The sequence below is a fragment of the Eretmochelys imbricata genome, chromosome 14 (genome assembly GCF_965152235.1).
Source record: "Eretmochelys imbricata isolate rEreImb1 chromosome 14, rEreImb1.hap1, whole genome shotgun sequence".
NCBI lineage: Eukaryota > Metazoa > Chordata > Testudines > Cheloniidae > Eretmochelys > Eretmochelys imbricata.
Window position 1 is genome coordinate 19,232,506 of NC_135585.1, and position 21,038 is coordinate 19,253,543.

The window sequence follows — 21,038 nt, forward strand, 5'->3', positions numbered from 1 at the left end:
TTCACAGATTTGAAGAAAGCATTTGACGGTCTCCACCCCAGTTTACTCTGACATACCTTGAAGTGTTATGGTATGCCAATAAAACTAGTTAACATCATCAAGGCTTTATATCAAGGTGCAGCTTGTACAATTAAAGGAAACACAGACTTGAGTGAACGGTTTAACATATACACTGGCATCAAACAAGGATGCATTCTTTCACCTCTACTGTTTGGTATTGCCATTTGACTTCATTATGGCTTGGTGGTCTACACTCAAAAGTTAGATTGATAAAACTGCATCAGTCAGAAAGGTGAAAAAACCAACCCCCTGACTAACCTATGCCAACTTAACCCCCAGTGGAGATGTAGCTATACTGATGGAAGAATGCTTCTTTTGTATAGCTACTGTTGCTCAGGGAGGTGAGGTTCCAAAAACTGATGGAAAAACGCCAGTCCGTGTAGGCTGTGTCTACAGTATAGGGTTATGCCAGCATCGCTATGTCCGTGTAGTGTAGACATGCCCTTCTAAGAAAAAGTGTAGACATACAACACAGGCATTGCATGACTTAAGACGATTTAGATTTTGCTGACAACATAGCTCTAAGTGACAGCTCAACCAACATGCAAGCAAAGAGACTGTCCAGCTATGCAAAAAAGACTCTTAATAATGAGTTATGAAATAACAAATCTGTGAGATCCCCAGCAACTCCGAACTAAGGTCTTACATTAGAAAGGAAATACAAGACATGAGTCAATTCACATACACTGGCAGTAACGTGCAAGCAAATGGGGGGTTTCCAGAAGGAAATAAAGTCATGAATTAGCAAGGCAGCAGCTGCATTCACCAGTGCAAACAAGATTTGGTCATCAAAAATCTACAAGTTAAAAACCAAATGACAAAACTTCATCTCAAATGCTGTTTCCATTTAAACAACTGAATTTGAAAACTGGAAATCCACCAGAAGTACAGACAGATGACTAAATGCCATGAGTACAGGGGCCTAGGCTAGTGACCTCTTGAGGTCCTTCCAGTCCTACTATTCTAGAATTCTAAAAACAAATGCCTGAGGAAAATAAGAGATATTAAATTGAATGAATTTATAACAAATGGTGAAATATATCAGCGTTCAACTCCTCATCTCCAAAGTTATCTGGAAAAGGTAATGAAAATATCTGGGCCACATGTTAAGAAAGAAGCCAGAGCATCTGCCATGCAACGGGGTGTCATTGAACAGCTGGAGGATCATGTAAAAGGGGCTAAACAAAAGAATCCCTCCATCAAACATTACTCAGAGATGGAAAACTTCTGAGACTTAACATCAATGAGGACCTGCAAAGAGTGGTCCAGGATAGACAGGGATGGCAGAGCCTTGTTTGTGCCGTAAATGGACTTTTGATGGCATGGGAAGTAGATCGGATTCAGATAATAACTGGTTTCTGTCCTTTGTTCATCAGTCCTGTGAAATGAGAAAGGTAGGGTTCTTTGGGAAAAAAATAATGTGATTACATAATAAAAGACTATATTGAGACGCATACACACAAGGGGACATGGACTTCATGGACAACTGTAAAAATCACTACATTTTACATGATGCATTTAAAAACTATGTTACACTTTTGTTGCTGTTAATAATAGAAAAACAAAAGCCACTCAGCCAGTTGCATAGCAGATCTGCTCCCTTGACAGCCCACAGTTTACCTGCAAGATGACAAATGAGGCATGCACAAGGACAGATGGATGGGAATAGTAAAAATGCACCTTGCTGGCTGCGCTGTATGTGCATTGTCGGGATGCTAATACAGAGAAGCCTTAAACAACTTTCATAAAGAAAACAGATTATCCTGCTGAAACTAAATTAGTTTCCATATGACAGGATAACTTGCAAATTCTAGGTGTGGCCTCAAAAGAGGCATCTGCTGCCTGGATTAAATGAACACATTATTAATTTTCTGATCCAAAACAAATGTGGAAAATAGTAACGAACAGGAAAGAAGGAACAAATATAGTGCCCAAATAGCTGTAAACACATGACAATAATAGTCAGTAGCTACAGAATTCAAAAATACATCCTAATGTATGAAAAGAGACAAAAAATGGACAAACAATAACTATTATAGTTACAGCTCTTTCTTCCAGTGTCATCATTCAAATGAGTTAAAATAACCAGCTCATCTTGTTTTCCTTCCACACCCACACCCACAAATCCCCATTCCTCATTTCTGCCTTGAAAGCTCCCCAGATTATCATGGGGGCTCAGAGAGGGTTCTCATGCGATTACTTGTGCGGACAGGGATAAACGTTGCCAGCATGGTCTGTTGTGTATATTTTTAAAGTTAGTTTTCATTGAATTTTGGATCATTTCATGACAGAATGCACAGATGGTATTCCCACATGCTATTCACACAAGACACTCCTTTCAGGCCCAGCCCATGGAACAGAAAAAGAGTCTTAATGCAAATTGAGCCTACCAAAGCTATGGAATTCCTTCCCAGGGAGGAACCTCACTAAAGTGAAATCCCAGCACAAAGACTGTGCATATCTGATGTCCCACTAAAGCCTTATTTTGAGGACTTCAGAATAGAATTCAAATGATATGGTACTGGCCTCAGCATAGGGATGAACAATTCTAGATGCACTCCAAGGAGCACACCGTGCTATCAGCCAAAGGCCTCCAAGTCTTTGCTCCCAAGCCTTGGTGGCAGGGGGCTCTGCATTAGGGAGACCACAGTTTCATTTCCTTTAATTTTTAAATATTCTCTCCCAGCCTGTTGTCACTTTCACTGATTAAAATACTCTTGGAATTGCAGCTATACGCTTCAATCTTATTCAGCCTGCTCTGGCACCTAGGATGATGTCTGTGACAGCATCATATAGTTCAAGGCCAGAAGGGCCCACCAGATCATCTAGTCTGACCATCTAACCTGCACATTACAGGCCACCAACACCACCTAGAACCCACACATTTAACCCAGCAACCAAACTTAGACCAAAGTATTACAGTCCACAAGAGACCAGACTATTATGTGCCACAAGGAGAGAACAGGAGGGACGGAGCCACACCAGTGCCTGAGGCCCCCACAATGACATGGAAATTATTTAAGTGAGATATACCCAGGTACTGTGTTCTTGATGGTGAAGAGCATACAGCCAGGAAACAAATGGAAAATCACTAGCTACAACAGGAAATGTAAACTTCACCCATAATCATTTGAACACAGTAATTGTCCATATTACTATTCCCCCCACTCCGAGTACTCCTACCCAAGTTCTATGAAAGTCTTCCTATTGTACTTTACAAGTTCATTGGCTGTGGAATTATATTTGTATTTTAAAAGTATTAGTCAAGGACAGTAGTCATGATAGAGGTTTGCCTTCTAAGGTAACGCCTGAGTTGGGAGTTGCTGGGGTTCTCCAGCCCTTGGGTGGAAAGGGTATGACTGAAGAAAAACTGCCTAAGAGAAGATGACCATAAAAAGGATGACATTTATTTTACAAGGTAGGGAAAACTCAACAGTATTTCTCTGCCACACCTTAGTTAAGAATGAGCGTGAGCATCATCAGTTTCACTTGACATAATCCAGGTTCAGAAAAAAAGCAGAGGCTTTTTTGGGTCATTTAGATTGTAAGCAGGGCCATAATCCCTGAGGCAGAGGGGAAGATGAGCTGCAGAGGATGTGAACTCTAGCTGATCTCTGTTCTGAAAAACAGCCTAAAAAATGGTCTCCAAAAATTGGTGAATTGGCTGAGACATTAATAGATTGTAGCAGCCCAAATTACCTTCATTAGTTTTAAGCAAAAGTCATTGTTAAAAAGATATAGTATCTCCAAATAAAACACTGGCCTGGGGTACTGTATTCCTATTACATGTTCACTTATTACACAACTTCTCAAATTTTTTGTTGACAAAGTTTCACCGTGCAGAGCAGCAGCAAAAATACTTTATGTATTTTCTCATTCAAACCACCTCCAGTTACACCTTCAAAAACTGACAAAAAGCATGGTGCAACCCTCAAACTAATTACCAGTTCTGAGTAATTCTTCTTTCTGGCATCACACAGACACTTTTTTCTTCCATTTAGTACAGATTTGTAGTAACCTAAAATTGCTGTGGGATGGTGAAGATGCAACAGTTCTTTTGAGAACAGACTAATAAGGAGAGTCAGAGTGAAAGCATACGATGTCGTTGCATTTCATGGAACTGGGATCTCTGCTAGGATGGTGTCCCCCTGTGACAGACTGGAGCATGTGATGGAACTGCCAGAAGCCACGTCAGCACTATTTTCATTCTAGATACAGTTCTTATTAGTATCAGTTTGGGTAATCTGCGCTGTATAAATCCTCCCCATCCATGTTGCTCTGTATTTACAGTACCCCTTTAACCAATAATATTCAGAAAGCTGGTGTGGATTATCATTGCTTTGTCAATGGCTCTACACTTGATCTTGCAGCACTAACCTAATTTAAACTGAGGCTGCCTCAAGTAATGTCAGCCTGTCACAACATCTGAAGTTCAGTACAGCAGAATGAGCACTTTGCTAATGAGAGCATCAGTTCGTAGTTCAACAAATCAAAGGTGACTACCACAGCTTTGACAGATGCTGTCAGAAACATGGACAAAACACAAGAGCCAAGTATTTATTAATTATTATTATTATTCCATGCAACTTGGGCCTTTTAATAACAAGCATTTTTCCTGGTAAGAAATATTTCTTTATGTGACTTCTAATCAAGGATGTCCAAGTCATGCCCTTACAAGCCGACCTACTAATAACTTTTACCTACTGACAGTGAGGCACTGATAAGCTTTTGGATGGCTGTAAATCTTAGATCTGGTTCTTCTTGGTTCGGGTGGGCCATGATTCTGGAACAATTCCAGTTTTTAAATCTCTGCTGAACTCCCAATTTATTTAGCTATATGGCATTCTCACCAGTAATTTGAGTTCTGCTTATTTACATAGATCCACTTGGATACATGAATGTAACTAAACTCAAAAACAAGACTCACTCAGTTCAATCCACTGAACTTCACAAAGGTCATAAGCTATGATCTCAGAGACAAAAGACCCCTGCTATGTTTACAAAATCACTCAATAAACCTTTCATCATAACCAAAATCAGATCATGAAAAAGTCAAGTCTCCTCCACAGAACATGCAGTAAAATAAACCTTGCACATCACTGATGCATAGGCATGGGAAGAAGAGGTGTGGGGGGTGCTGCAGCACCCCCAGGTTTTGCACCCTGCACCCCTCCCACCCTGGGTCCTGGATGCCTGCCCTGCTGCTGCCCAGAGGCTCTGCTGCTGGCCCTGGGTCCCACTCAGCCGCCAGCCCCAGGTCCCACTCAGCCACCGGCCCTGTGCCAGGGGGCTCTGCTGCTGGCCCCAGGGTCCAGGCTGCCAGCCCAGGGTCCCGCCTGACCGCAGGCCCCACACCTGGGGCTCTACACCCACCCTTGCTGTGGCCCCAGCCTCTGCCACTTTACCCCTGTCCACGTCCTCCCCACGCAGACAGGGGTAAGTGAGATGCAGCTCAGCACCCTCACTCCAAAAACTGTTCCAGAGCCACTGCACTGATGCCTAAATATTTAAATTATCTGTAACGGTTGATAAGTGCTTTAAGAGATTGAGTGGTTCATCACACCTCTGAAACCAGGGCTGGCCTTCAACCAACTTCTTGGGGTCTCAAATCAACAACTGAGGACAAGGAGGGACTTTTGCTCAGCCAGTCTGCACAGGGGGTGCCAAAATCATTTTCCATCCTAGGGCCTGAAACAGTGATTACTAGAGATGGCTGAAAGTTTTCCGAAAAAGAGTTTTCCATCAGGAAAATACTACTTTGACAAAACTGAAATGTTCCACAGGAATGTGTTGATTGCATTAAACTTTCAAGGAAGACCAGACAGGCAGGCCAGCTACCTAACCCTACCTGGTTTCCTGCCAGCCCAGACTCCCCGGCTGTCCAACTTCCAGGACTCCTTCACACGCTGCCAGGGTATCAGGAGTCCCTGGGCTCCAGGGTCTCCAGCAGCCCATCTAGTGAGCTCTCCCGTAGCTGGGACTCCCCAGCAGTTTGCTTGGCAAGCTGACACTTAGTTGGAGAGGCTGGACCAGAAATTTTCAAAAAATCCCTTTTCAGTTCTTCTGAAACAGATTGTTTTGAAAATGTCCATCCCACAGAAAATGTTACATATCTGACTTTTCATTTGGATCCAGAATGAAAATTTTTCAGAAACGAAAAACGTTCTGTGGGATAAAAATTCTGGTTCCTGCACAGCACTAGTGTTTACCATCATACAACATATCCCATAGCACAAGTACACAGACTGGTACAGAAAAGACTGTTTGCATCAAAACTCAGATTACCCAAACTGATACTAATAAGAACTGTAACAAGAATGAAAATAGTGCTGACGTGGCTTCTTTGTGGATGTCAGAAGCAGAAAGAATTCTGTTTGCCACTCGACACCCTCATATTGGGCTTTCCAAGACAGACCATGGAGAGATGAAACACCATCTCTCTACTTCTCTCACGCCCTCAAAATAAAACTGTTTTTGGCTCAAATAAATTTTTTCTTTTCCAGGTTATGTGCATGAGTGCTACAAGATTGTAGTTAAAACACTACTTGGGAAGTAGGTGAGTGATTAATCAGTCCATCTATTAAAGCAGTTGTCAAAATCTACCCCTAATTTAAAAAAGACAGATCTCAGTGATGAGCATATGACAAACTCTTCTGCTTTGTTTAACAATCAGGAGTGTTACTGAGTATCTTAGATAGGGGTAGCCCCTCTGCAGAACATAGCAATCAGACATTTTTCTTTTTCATATTGTGCAAACCAGAAATATGTTTGATAAGACTGCTCAGTCATCAGAATCCCTGACTGCACTTTGCTCAAAGAACGTACGATTGTTTTTTCTTGATGCCTGAGTAATAATAAACACGATCTGAAATATAAAGGGAGGCAGGAGTACCATATGTATTTATACAGATATGCTTTTATCCTTATAAAATTTTAGACTGACAAGCATTCTACATTACAGAATGTTTTTATTCACCTGCATATCAAAGTTATAAATCGCCAAAAAGAGAAGAAAAAGTGTAATATACACAGCCACCTACTAAAGCAACATCAGTCTACCCACCATAGTAGGCAATAGCAAAGGATATAAAACTTTAACAGATATATCACATTGAACGAGATTACTGCTACTAAGTATGGGTGAAGTGTCCCACCACAAGGGTATCCTGAATACAAACTAATATTTATAGGCACAGGATTGGGATATGGGAACATCGTAGCAGATGTTATTAGGTACGTCTCACAATTAAGTGTTACATCATTTTTTATCTTACACCAAGACCCCAAACCTTTTGATCTGCTAGGATTGGAAGAACAAAGGTCACATTAGAATCAGTATTATATGGCAATGTATTTTTTGAGACATAACACTGCCTTTGTGTTTACATTATTTTAAAATTTTATATATGTGTGCACACACACGCGTGCACACACACGGGGCAGATACCCCTCCTTTTAACTGGTGTTGATAACAGTAAAAGCTGTGTTATCCGGCACTTTATCAACCAGTAAGTTCTATTAATGGGCATTTCTGATATCTCCCAATCCAATCTTCAATCTAGTAACCGGGACTAGTGTACTGCGCAGGGCATTATGCAATTGCACATTCTGCACTCTACGTTTATGCAAAAGAGGCAGAAGACAAGTAAGCAAGCTGATATCAGGGATTTATTCAAAAAAGCAGCTTCCAGAGTGTGTTATAGGGTTATTACAGATTCAGCCCAATCTCCTACATCTTCTAAATCTACAATGATAATTGATGTTGATAATAATGACCCTGAGGCACTGCAAGATCCTGAAGTGCCTTCTGAATCATCAAAGAAAGATTAAATTGCGTTCAGTATAGTTTTAGTGTTAAGTGTATTTAAGCGATCTGGGTGAACGCCATGTGCTGCCTATAGTGATATGTAGTGTCATAAGATAACCTACTGGATAGAAGCTTTACCTGTATACACCTAAGTGCTTCAAGAAACCAACCACTCTGCAGTGAAGTACTACTACTGGATTGGTGAGTACCTGTATACTATTTTATACTTTATTCGTTTTATTGTATTCTAATGCTTTGAAACTTGGTATTCCATTGGTAAATATAACTCTTAGTTAACCGGAATTTTTGATTAACCGGCACCCCATATTTCTCCAACATGCTGGATAACAAAGCTTTTACTGTATTTACAGAGTATCGCATGGTTGAATAATTCCAGCAGAAAATACCAAAGATTTTAAAGGTAAACTACACTTTTGAAAAAAATGAGTGATATTGTCGTGTGCTCCCAGTATGACAAAGGCAAGCTGGAGTATTCTTCATCCATGTTTCTTTCACTGAAACAACTTTTATATCACCAGCCTACAAACATCTCCCAACTGCAATCGTTATTATGGTCTGGTACACTTGGGTACTCAGTCTCCAAAGTGATTTAATCCCAAAAGGAAACACATTCTGCCTCTCTGAACCTGCCACTTACCTTGTCAATGTGCGGGTGCCAGTACTCATCATGCGTTGTCTTGGCCTCTGTGCTGTTTATTCTTGAGAAGAAGGTTGGCTTGGTCAGATACATGGAAGAAGAGCTGATACCAAATGCCTGAGCTATTGTTTGCTGAATTCTCCGCCTTACATCACTGCAAAGAAGAACATGACACAGCACCGTGGCACAGGTCCCAGTTTAAACCAGAGTGACATTATCGTTCTGCGGCTTCTTTCACTATCTGCTCCTACAGTTTATTGATTGTCCACTGTCACTGCTTTTCCCAGCTTAAATTTCTTCATCACATTTACCTCTGCAAATATATTTCAGGGAGTTTGGATTTTTTTCTCCCCTTTGTCTTAACAACCCTGGATCAGAGCTATAAGAATCCACCATCTCAAGTTGCTTTCCTTTCTTTTTATTCTCAGAAGCTAAAAAGCAATATTTTTTCTTTTCTTTCTTTCTTTTATATATAAAGTTTGGCATTTTGTTTACAGGCTTCTAAGAGGGCATAACAAATAGAAGAATGAAAAAAAATTAAAAGCTAGTTATACCATGCAGCTGCTCTTTCCTTCTCCACATCCCTCCTCCCAACCCATTTCGTTCTTGTCTCTCCAACAATGAGCCATACTCCCAAGCCAACCCAATAAAACCAAAATTTAATAAAATGGCAAGAGAGGGAGAGAGAGAGACAGACAGACAGAAACAAGGCTCTCTATTTTAAGTTCCTTAGGGCAAATTCTGTGGCCCCAATCTTTTTGTAAAATGCCACGTACACCTATAGGCTTAATAAATAATACAAAATTAAAACAGAAAATATTTGACAGATATCCCTTTAATCTGCAGCAGATGACCAGATAAGAAATCTGCACCTCCAAAAACTTGTATCTTGAGATACAAGCATAACAAAGGAAATTAAGTGTTGAGATGGGAAGATCAAGTTTTAACCTTTACATTGTTTTGCTTCCTTTCAGTTTTAAACAAATATTTTAAACTCTTCAATTATTCTCCTTGTTCTTGCTTTTCAAGTGCAGATTTTTCTTATTTTTTTTTTTAAAAAGGCACACTGAAAAAGGTTTCATTGGAAGTAAACACACTTGTAAAGCTTCCCAGTGGAACTGCATCATCATTTTTGTAGCTTATACCCATTATTAAAAGTTTCTCCAATATGCAGTACCAAACTTCAGAGAGATTTCAGTACATGCTCTCAAATACTTTTCTAGAGGTTTTAAATATAGATCGTCACAAAGAGTAGGAAGGCTGAAAGTCAGATCTGTCAGGTTTGAGGGGCAAATACTTATCACAGGACTGCCAACCCCATGCATTCAAAACTCCTGAATCAGCCCTCTTATGCTGTCAAATCATGAGATTTTACAAAATAATACATTTGGGGTACTTTTTATTAGCCTTCTGATTTTGGAGCCTTTCGGAGTCACACTTTCCAGATTCTCTCCGCAACCATAAAGGCCGGATTTTTTTTTTTTTTTTTAAATGAAAGGTAAGATTCTCATGTAATCTCACACGACTCCACGAGCTAGGGCTTCAAGAAAAACATTAAATACCATGAGAGTTGACAAGACTGAGGTCAGAGAAATGGAAAATGAAAGAGATATTCAGTATTGGGTCTTTGAATCCATCTCTCTGTCCTGAAGGAATGTTTCTAACACCACGGCATATTGCTCACACATCACACTTTATGGTCCCAATTCAGCAAAGCACTTAAGCACATGCTCACCATCAAGCATGAATAAGCTGAATAGGGATGTGTAAGTACTTTGTTGTCCCTCTGTTCTCGGGATCAAGCAGAGATTCAGTAGGAGCCCAATCCTACAAGATATCAACATTGTCAATGTGCGTTTTGCTTCACCATGAATTGAGGGCGCTCAGTGCTTTGTAAAAACCATCACTAGAATGATTAACAACTAGGGGTGTGGGGGGGTAGCAGCCACAAAGGCAAAGGAAAAACAATCTGTCCCCTGGGTTTGATGCCGGTGGGCCCGACCCAGCTGATAGCTACAATATATCTATGCTGAAGTGCTTGTCCCTAAAGGCCAAGAACAAGGTCATCACTTCATTTTCAGGGCATCTTTCTTTAAACTGGTTTAAATCTCAAATATTTATTATTATAATGAAGAATAACGTCTATTTCACAGAGAGCACTTTTCATCTATAGATCTCAAAGAGTTTCACAATCTTTTAAAGGTATTTATCCTCACAACTGCCCTGTGAGTCACGGAAGCATTATTAGTCTCACTGTACAGATGGGAAACTGAGGCATAGTGAGGCTAAGTGACTTGCCCAAGGTCACACAGGAAGTCCATGGCAGAGCAGAGAATTGAACCCACATCTCCCACATTCTCAGTCAGTGCCCTAACCACCGTACCATCCTTCCTCTTAGTGTCCCCAGGCACCCTGTTTTAAATGCCAAATAAAGTCTATAACATTTACGCCCTCAGAGAACCTTAAAAGCAACACTGATTTCCCTCTAAGTCTGATGCCTTTTCCTTTTTTTAAAAACCTTACTACTGAAGCACATTCTCCAGTCCTTATAAGCTGCCTTAAAGCTTCACTCCCCAATGTAATGACTTCGGACAAGACAAGACTGCATGATTTGTAAAATGGAAAGGGGGAAATAAAGTTCTGCTCAGATTTTCTTCATTTACAAGAAGGCAAAAAAAAGTAACTGCTTCAGGTCTGCCAAAGGTTACTATAAAAGTTTATTCCTTTTCCTAAGCTTAATTTGCTGCTGAGTGAAAACAAGCACATCCTTCAAGAGACGGAAATCTGCTTCCTGTTTATCAAAACCAACCCACATTTTCTAGCTCATCTTGAACAAGTCTTCTTCCCTTTCCAACCCAAAGATAACAAATAGGGCCAAATTCTGGAGTTCAAGTCAATGCAGAATTTGCATCACTAGTTTCATGTCTTTGTGAGCCATCATCTGGCCATAGTAGCTTCTGTTATTCTAAAAAAAAAAAAAAATTAAAGCAATCAACTCATTCTATTTTAAAAAAATCAGGACCACCTGCAGTGACTATTTTCCTTGAATATGTGAAGACAGTCTTTATGCCGATTAAATATACATGAAATACTAACTGTCCCACTGAGTGGACATCAGGTCCAAGGATTCATGGGCTTAGATTAATCCAAGACAGACAAAAAACTGGTCCAACAGAAGATGATCTGTGTTTTAATAATTGTCTTGCAATTATCCTCAAACCTGGAAAGTTTAGTTTAAAATGCTTACCTGATATAAATCTGCTAAACAGATCTCAAAGAACGTTATAACAAACAGCTTCATATGAAGAAAAGTAAATGTGGTCAGAAAAAAAAAAAAAGCAGCTCCTTTTTTTAAAAAAAAAAAAATATATCACCTGCAGAGGGTTATAATAAACAGAGCACCTAAAAGCTGATTTCCCATGATACGGATAGAAAAATGAAATTTAAAAAAGTAAATGAACTAAATTACCAGAATTACATTAACTGATTTCACAGTAGTTATGTTGCTTATTAATGCAGAGAGTTACATAGAAGTATCAGTTAATAAACAAGCCTATGAAAGCTCCTAGTACAGGAAATCGAAGTATTTCTACCTAAAGGAAGTTCCACTCATGCTCTGCATCAAGATGAACCACATGTAGCAGCTTAATTTGGCATTTATTTTATTTATATTATTGCTGATTTCAAAGAGATATAGTGGTGTGTCAGAGACTGGATCTATAACACCACCTCATTTCCCACCACCACCAAACACACGAGACCAGCACTACAGGTAAAGGACACTCATCGTTTAAGTTATAGGCATAGCAGAATGAACAGAAGGGTTAAATGTATTATAATAAAAGTTGAAAAATATGGAGGGTTGCAAAAGTCATGAACAAAATAGTAAATAAGTCTCTCAGTGGGAACAGGACACAATCTCCCACTTTATCCTAGCCTCCCTCTCAGATTCAGCTGTATGTACAGTGGGAAGTACAAGTTATTTTTTAGGGTCTGATCCAACACCCATTGACGTTAACAGGAATCTTTCCATTCACTTTGGTGAGCTTTGGATCAAGCCTTTAAAACCACAAGCAAACGTGACAAAATAATCCATCTATGGGGCTGATAACCTAGGACAGGACATTTATGCAGAGCAGGCAGCATGTTTTGCTGAATGCTTTAAACAGTCCCAGGTCTCCCCTCCTCCCCTACATATACACTACATTCAGGTAGCCTCCATCATCTGACCACAGCAAGTTGGTAAATATGCATTTACAGGAGAGCAACGTTCTGATCTTCTCCCCACGAAAACAATCTCCTATTCATTGACTCACTTTGTGATAGTAAATTAACTTTGTGCGTGCTGAAATCAATTCTCTACCCAAGTGCCATGAATCAGATATCCCCTTTTACAGGTGGAGATGTTCTCTAGAGTCATACAAATGCAACTTCTCTGGATACACATTACGCAAACAAAGGAAATTAAAGTAGTTTATCCAGAAGCTAGCACATCTATTTTGTGCACTGGTTTTAAAATCATTCTGCTTGGCCTACAATCTTTCCATTACAATCAACTTCCCATGCCTCAAACCTGACCTTCAGACTTTGCAACATGTATCAAACCCATACTTAAACATTTTGCTCCTGTTCTCCTTGCTGCCATTCCAGGTAGTTTCTATATATTTTAATCTATAAATTCTTTTGAGACTATAGAGAGCCTTCTATCTACAACCATACTATATTGCAGCTCTATTTAAAAAACTCTTGTCAAGGCAAACAAATCCTTGAATTTTCCAAAATGAAAATCATGGTATCTTGCCCCTATTTCACCATTGCAATTGCTCAGGATGTATTCCCACTTTGCTCGGACACAATGGAAATAGCTTTGCTAGCACAGATGACATCTGATGAGCATGAAACCAAGTCAATAGTAGAAAGAAAAGTAGAAAACTCCCCATAATTTCTGTTGACAGCAACCCTTGTGCATTTTCACATAATGAGTCATGGATGATGCTGAAATACATATGACAGATTTAGGGAAGAAAAGTGTTGTAGCACAGTTATAGGAAAGGGGGTAGTGAAATCTACTCTGTACTAAATTAGAGAAATTCTCTTTGACTGAAGAGAAATGGGAAAAACAATAGTGAGGCTAGAGTCTAAGGAAAAAAAATACTTCAAATTAACCTCCTTTTTAAGTTTGGAGCCTGCAGCACTGGCATCATGGAGAAGTATGTGACAAGGCCTTCTGCACATTGGAGTCTCACAAGGGCTGGAGAGAAGAAATAAAAAGCAGAGATTCCCCAGGGTCAACCTGAGTCATGCCCTAAAAAGACGTTCAGTGCTGACAGATTACTACATCTCTCTCACATGCTGAATCACAGACTGAAATTCATGCGTGTATGTATGCTTGCTTCCTTGAATCTCTAAATAACTCTCTCATTTCTTTTTCCTAGCTAAAAAACCTTTAGTTAATGTATTACGTGATTGGTGTAAGATCTAAGGCACAACTGATCTGGAGTAAGTGGCTGGTCTCTTCGGACTGGAAAACACCTGAATATTCTGTGGTATTTGGTATATGTGACCATTTATCACTAAGTCCAGCTTGCCTGGGTGGCAAGATAGACTGGAGGGCCCAAGGGCACTGTCTGCAACTTCATGGTAAGACTGTTACAATGATCTAGGAGTTCACATTTGTTATGGGGTTGGTAAAATCCAATTATAGAACATACCACCAGTTGGGGGTGTCTACCCTGAAGTTGGCACTCTCAGTCAGTCGTGAGCCACTCCCAACAGCATGACAGTGGGCAAGGTAATAAATACTCTTTGGCTTTCACTCAATTCTTTGCACATCTACACTCTGACAAGTTTTTAAAACACAATTTGGTGTAACTTGGTGTAATTTTCTTCTAATGCCATGGATGGGGAGCGCTTTTAAACCAAGGATGCATATTCCAAGGTCTCCATTCTGGATAAAGATACAGACAGAAAGAGTCAAACAAGAAGAATTACTATCTTGAAAGCTAGAGGATAAAGCATGAGGGCACAGAAATTATAATTCATTCTGAAGCAGCGGCTATTTTGACACGGCCAGTTTAAAAACCAGCCTTCTCGAATGTCTGCTCTTGTTTGTTACTGTGGTAATCAGTAACACTCAGATGAGCATTTTATTTAGCTAGTGCTCTCCAGAGTGTATTTTTAAACAGGCCTGGATAGGCAAATGGAAGTAATAAAGATAAATGCTCCTCAAGATAGCATACAACAATCCATTAAAGATATACGCTACTGGAGTCGTGATTAAAGAGGAACAAAAGCATTTAACAATATATTTTGTTTGTGACTTGTCTCTGGCAGGTTGAAACATTCTCTATACCAACTAAGGAGTCCATAATCACTAGCTGCTGCTTTATTCCCCAAGTGGGAGGGGCAAAAATGTGAAGTACTTATACAATTCTTATAAATTCCAGTTTGTTTGGAATAGGGAAATACATAAAAAAGAAACCCCATAAATTAATCAGGTTATTTCTACAGGCTGGGAAGGAAAAAGAGAGTATTATGGTTATTTCTAAATTCTACTAATATGGTGACAGGGGTTGGGGAGTTTATACATAGATAGGATTAGATAAAATCTAAAATACTTTTCATGTATAAAAACATCATAGCTCATCTCTAAGACGATGGTATCTAGAAAGGCCAAGTTAGACAAAGATTAGCCACTTAAAGTGGTCAAGTTAAACCAGGCAAAACTACCAGAGTAATACAACTCCAATCCAACTTCAACAGACAAGTCATGAACAAGGCAAAACAAACTTTGATCAGCATTTATAGGAACTTAATGACAGAGCTGTACAAATAATTGATTTTTTTTTCCATACACACAGTGAAATACATTTTTTTTTTAAAGTTTGTCTTGGGTCAAACACAGTGTTTTGTTCAACCCAAAATAAAATATTTCGTTTCCATTTCAAGTATTTTTAGGTGAATTTAAAAAAAAAAATTTTTAAACAAAGTCATTGCAAATTCAAAAACTGAAAATGTTTCATTTCAAAAATGTCAAAACTAAATGTTTAAACTTTTTGCGAAATTTTTCATTTATTTGATGTAACAATTTGGTGAACCACAACAAATTTGCAAAGTGCTACGGTCAACCCAAATCTGCATTTTTCTGCAAAAAAGTTTCACCTGAAAAAAAAAAATTTCATCCAGCTCTACCTACCAATAATACTTTAGCCACTAGAGGGAGCTCATATTCTTCCATAATGACAACAGAAATACACTGAGAATTACAAGATAAAAGTTAAATAAATTTGGAACACAAAATTTTCAAACCAAGTCTGCTCTGCAGTTCATGTCAAGATCTACAGTTACACAAAATTCCATGAAAATCAGAATTAATTTACTATGAACATTCAGCAAAGTAGTAAAAAGGCTTGTTCCTAAATGTTGGCTATACATGTCTTCAGAGATAGGAAACGTATTAAAACATGTTGTGCCAGTCATGTTAGTGAGTCAATCTGTATAAAAGATTAAACACCATCACCACAAGGCATGTTCCATTACAGCAATATTTCATATTATGGCCCTGTAAAAAAGATAGTGTTACTTATCTAGCCAGACAACCAGAACACTAAAGAGCCTTTTCCCCTTTAACTATTTCTGTGTCTTGGTCTACCCTCTCATCATCATTAGTTGAAGCTCAGTCCCAAACAATACACCAGGACAGGACTCCCTTCATATATGTTACAATATATATATCCTAAAACACTCACGAAACAGGGCCTAGAGCTAAAATGCATTTGATCTCCACCAACATGCCTCAGTGCTGTGTCTCCAGCCTCTGGATTCAAGTAGAGCACCTTCTTTTCTGGTTGCATTAGTAAATCAGCTGGATGGGCCTATCTGGGACAGGAGTTTCTCACTGTTAGCATAGGAGAGGTAGGAAATCTTGTGGGATTGAGAACATTTTGTTAACATGGCATCTCAAAAGGGCAACTCAGATAAAAAAGTGAAGTTATATTTTTGGTTCATTCTCCAATTACTGAATGCCTTTACCGGTATAACTGGAAATCCTCTTCTGTAAAGACTTCTTGAATTTTATCCCCAAAGTATCTACAAAAACAAGAGAGAGTCTAAGAAGAGGGATTATGAACCTGATTGTTTGACATTATCAATCTGCATCTTCTCATCTGCATCCCCCATCTATGCTTCATCTTTTCCACAAATATTCAATAAATTAAACTTGATACAAAAGCCCCACAAACCTTCCCACTGTTTGAATGTGATGATTAAAGAGATGCACAGCTCCTAAAGTGTTGTTCTAAGATGTCACTAAAATAAAAAGGGACCCAAACTCAATAAATATTGATAGCATTTACCAGGCAAAGAAAATATTGCTTAAAATAAGAACATAGATTTCTCCCTTTTAAAAGGCTGGTGCAAAACCCTGTGTTTCTTCTACTATTGATATAGCTATGGACTTAGAACTGCACAAGAGTAATTTGTTATCCAGTATTACACAAAGGTAAATCTTACAAATGAAATTACTAAGAGCTTCCTAAGAGCCCAGTTCAATAACAATTATGTCAGATTTGGTGCCACAAAAGCTTTTACAGGATCTATCAAATCCCTAATACATGAGTCCTTATGCACTTTGAGAAGGTAGAACACCCAAGTTGTGCAGGAGGCTAAAGGAGAGACAGTAAATCATTGTCCCACTTTACCTGTACAGATTAACAAAATGCTTCCCCACTGAAAGAGCTCCAGAGTGCAAATCCAAGATTGAAGCCTGGGAAAGGAGACAGAAGTAAAAAGGGGTGGGGGGGGGGGAAAAACACACTGATAAGCATGGAAAAGCTTATGCCCTTATTTAAATCATCTTTCTCACAAACTATCCTCATTGAATGCTGTTTCCCTCACTCTTCCAAACAGAATTATTTGTTCCCCAACAGTCAGATACACAATGATAAATGCTATTCTCTTGTAGGTCTTTCATTTAGATACCAAATTGATAGGAGCCTTAGAAAGAGAAGGCATTGGATTGGGACTCCAGAGATTCGAGTTCAAACCTGGTCTTGCCACAGACTTCTTGCACGATCTTGGGCAAGTCAGTCTCTCTGTGCCTCAAACCCTCATTTGAAAAACGGAGATACCTCCTCTTACTCACAGTGGCACTGAGAGTATTAATTCATTAATGTTTGTGAGGCACGCAGATATCAGTGATATGGGCCATAAGTACCTAGAGAAGCATTGGTATCTATCCTCTCCATACCTTTTCTTCAGTTAAACCTTTTCTTTTCCCTCCCCTCAAAACAACAGCAAATTTTATTTCCCAGGAGCCTCTCCCACACCTCACTCACATTGATAATATTGTAAAATTAAACAGAGAAAATCTGTTTAAGACAACAGTTATTGATGTGAAGCCAAAAAGTTAAATCCTCCTAGAGCCAATGGTAACTATTGCATTTCTAACATTTTAGTTATTAAAAATAAAAGACCTAGAAGGTAACTACAATTTTTCTCCGCAATCCTGAAAATTCAATCTATTTCCTCAGTCTGAGTCAAGCCATCAGAAACTCAAAACAGATGATGCCGTCTCATCAGCTGTTGCCATTCCACTAGTATCTCAGGAAAATGTTAAACAGCGGCTTCTAAAGTTAGATATTTTTAAATCAGCAGGTCCAGATAACTTGCATCCAAGAGTTTTAAAAGAGGTAGCTGAGGAGCTCATTGGACCATCCGTTTTGATCTTCAACAGGTTTTGGTGCACCGGGGAAGTTCAAGAAGACTGGAAGAAAGCCAATGTTGTGCCAATATTTAAAAAGGGTAAATGGGATGACCCAGGTAATTATAGGCCTGTCAGTCTGACATCAATCCCAGACACTGTAATGGGGCGGCTGACATGGGACTCAATTAATAAAGAATTAAAGAAGGGTAACACAATTAATGCCATTCAACATGGGTTTGTAGAAAAAACAGTATAAGTTAGTTTGACAGGATCTATCTTGTTGTTTGAGATTACAAGTTTGGTTGATAAATAATAATGGTGATGTCGTTCATTCAGATGGATTCATTCTTCTGAAAGGTACCCGACTTGGGACCACACAACATTTCGATTAAAAAATAGAATGATATAAAATTAACATGGCACACATTAACTAGATTAAAAGCTGACTAACTGATAGGTCTCAAAATGTAATTATAAACAAGGAATCACCATTGGATGGATGTGTTTCTAGGGGGCTCCAGACAAGGATCCGCTCTTGGCCCTACACTATTTAGCATTTTTATTAATGACCTGGATGAAAAAGTCATCACTGATAACGGTTGCAGATGACAAAAATTGGGGAATACTGTGTCCAGTTCTGGTGCCCATAGTTCAAGAAGAATGTTAATAAATTGGAGAGAGTTCAGCAAAGAGCCAAGAGAACGATTAAAGGGTTAAAAATCATGCCCCGTAATGCTAGACTCCAAAAGAGCTCAATCTATTTAAGCTTAAAGAGAAGATTAAAAGGGATGACTTGAACACAGTTTATATGTACATGGGGAATGAAGTATTTGATAATGGCTTTTCAGTCTAGCAGAGAAAGGTATAACACTATCCAATGGCTCGGAGCTAAAGCTAGACAAAAATCAAACCGGAAAGAAGATGTAAATATTTAAGTGAGGATAATTAACCATTGGAACAACTCATAAAGGTTCATTGTGGATTCTCCACTGGTAATTTTTAACTCAAGATTTACTTCTAAATCAGAATACGTTTAGCCTGCATCAGCTGAACCTGATTTAAAAACAAGAAGGGTTAGGGGGGAGGGATAGCTCAGTGGTTTGAGCATGGGCCTGCTAAACCCGGGGTTGTCAGTTCAATCCTTGAGCGGGCCATTTAGGGATCTGGGCCAACAATTGGGGATTGGTCCTGCTTTGAGCAGGGGGTTGGACTAGATGACCCCCTGAGGTCACCTCCAACCCCGATATTCTATGATACTTTGCATTTATTCTATGATGATTCTATGACTCAACTAATGTAATTTTCAGTGTAGGCAGGGGTCCAACTGGCAAGAGATAGTTAAATGAGCTGACATCCTTTGATGTGTAACATTCTTAAATATTCTCACCGTGGAATCCTGCCCTTCTCAAAGTGATACATACATGGTCTCTTTGCTACCTGTGTGACAGGACTTGTGACCACTCAAGTTGTTTGGATAGGTCACAGGCAATGATGGTCATACCACTAGGTGATCTGTCCATACACAATGTAAACTCCATCTTTCCAGCAGGATACATCCTAGTGCTCTAATGGCCCTTCTTCATTAGGCAAGATTCCACATTTTTATCATTACATGTTATTTGAAGTACAAAGATACCATATCTAGATGACTGAGCTATCTAGTGGCAGCATGGGATATGGATACACAAGATTGCTGACCAGTCTAAGCTAACAATGCAGCTGCAGGGTCTCCCCCAGCCTCATGGCAAGGTTTTGCATCACTCACCATTCCTCTGGGACCATGCTTGGCAAGGACATCATTAATAGCCACATGCAGCCTCTTAGCCAGAAAGCGTTGCTGCAACCAGGAGGCTTTGAATGCTCAGGGTTGAAATGGGGGAATCCCAATGGATTCTGCTTCAGCCCCCATACTGAGGAAATATCCTTCTTCCACCATCCATCTGTGTGTTTTCCCCAGTCTCTTAAAGTGCATACATTATCAAGCTATTAAAATGGACACGGCCTGGAGTGCGCAGACCCCTCCTCCCTTGTAGTCCCCCAAAAGCATTTAGAGGACTAATGCAGACAAGTCATCCTACCTCAAGAGTCACCCAAGGAGAGCTCCTGCAATAAGCTTTACTCAAACCTCAGTGTAATAGTCTTATTTAAGACCTCAACTTCTGTGCAACAATCTAAGGTACAGCCGTAATTGTGAAGTTGCTACAGAAGCTCTGTAATGGTTGTAAGCATTTTTATAGACAAGACCAGGAAATGTTATAACCAAGAATGGCAGGACATATAGTTAAATAAGTAGGTTTAATTTAAAAAACTCCTTTGCTTCCCAACTTCAATTTACCCTAAGCATTCATTCAAAATACCAATTTTCCTCTTGCTTCCTGAAGCAGCATGGGCTTGCAGCAATGCAGGGGATCCAAAATGATCAGTCCCGAGAATGAAAAGACAGCGGATGGGCTCCCAAAAAAAGAAAGATATCCATGGCTGGGAAGACAATGGCTGCAATATGAAGCCTGGAAAGGCAGATGGAGGAGATTGAAAAGAAGCAGGGAAGAGAATGAATAGTCTTCAGCACTGCCTTAGAGAGGGAAAAGAGATTGAATGCCAGAGGCATGTAAGGGCTCAATTATACATATACACAGGGCTTCTATTGGTTCAATTGCTGTCCTGAAAAGAAGCTGAATCACAGCTATTTTCGCATAAAGCCATCTGAGAACATTAGGCGTTTATTGGCCTTTCAGTACCAATTTTTACACTTGGGAAGTTAGCGTGGAGGAAGACTATGGCAACACTACACCCAAACAAATCTCAGCACT

General features: G+C 39.5%; 1 protein-coding gene across 2 annotated transcripts in view; it reads right to left on the reverse strand.

The window, feature by feature from the left end:
- OGFOD3 (2-oxoglutarate and iron dependent oxygenase domain containing 3) overlaps positions 1 to 21,038 on the reverse strand; it is a 94,753-nt gene that overhangs the window by 46,447 nt on the left and 27,268 nt on the right. For both annotated transcript variants that reach the window (XM_077833119.1, XM_077833120.1), the window contains exons 5-7: positions 17,225 to 17,289; positions 16,557 to 16,613; positions 8,526 to 8,679 (exon numbers count right to left, since the gene is read on the reverse strand). In XM_077833119.1, the coding sequence (XP_077689245.1) occupies positions 8,526 to 8,679; positions 16,557 to 16,613; positions 17,225 to 17,289 (276 nt within the window). The remainder of the gene's footprint in view (positions 1 to 8,525; positions 8,680 to 16,556; positions 16,614 to 17,224; positions 17,290 to 21,038) is intronic.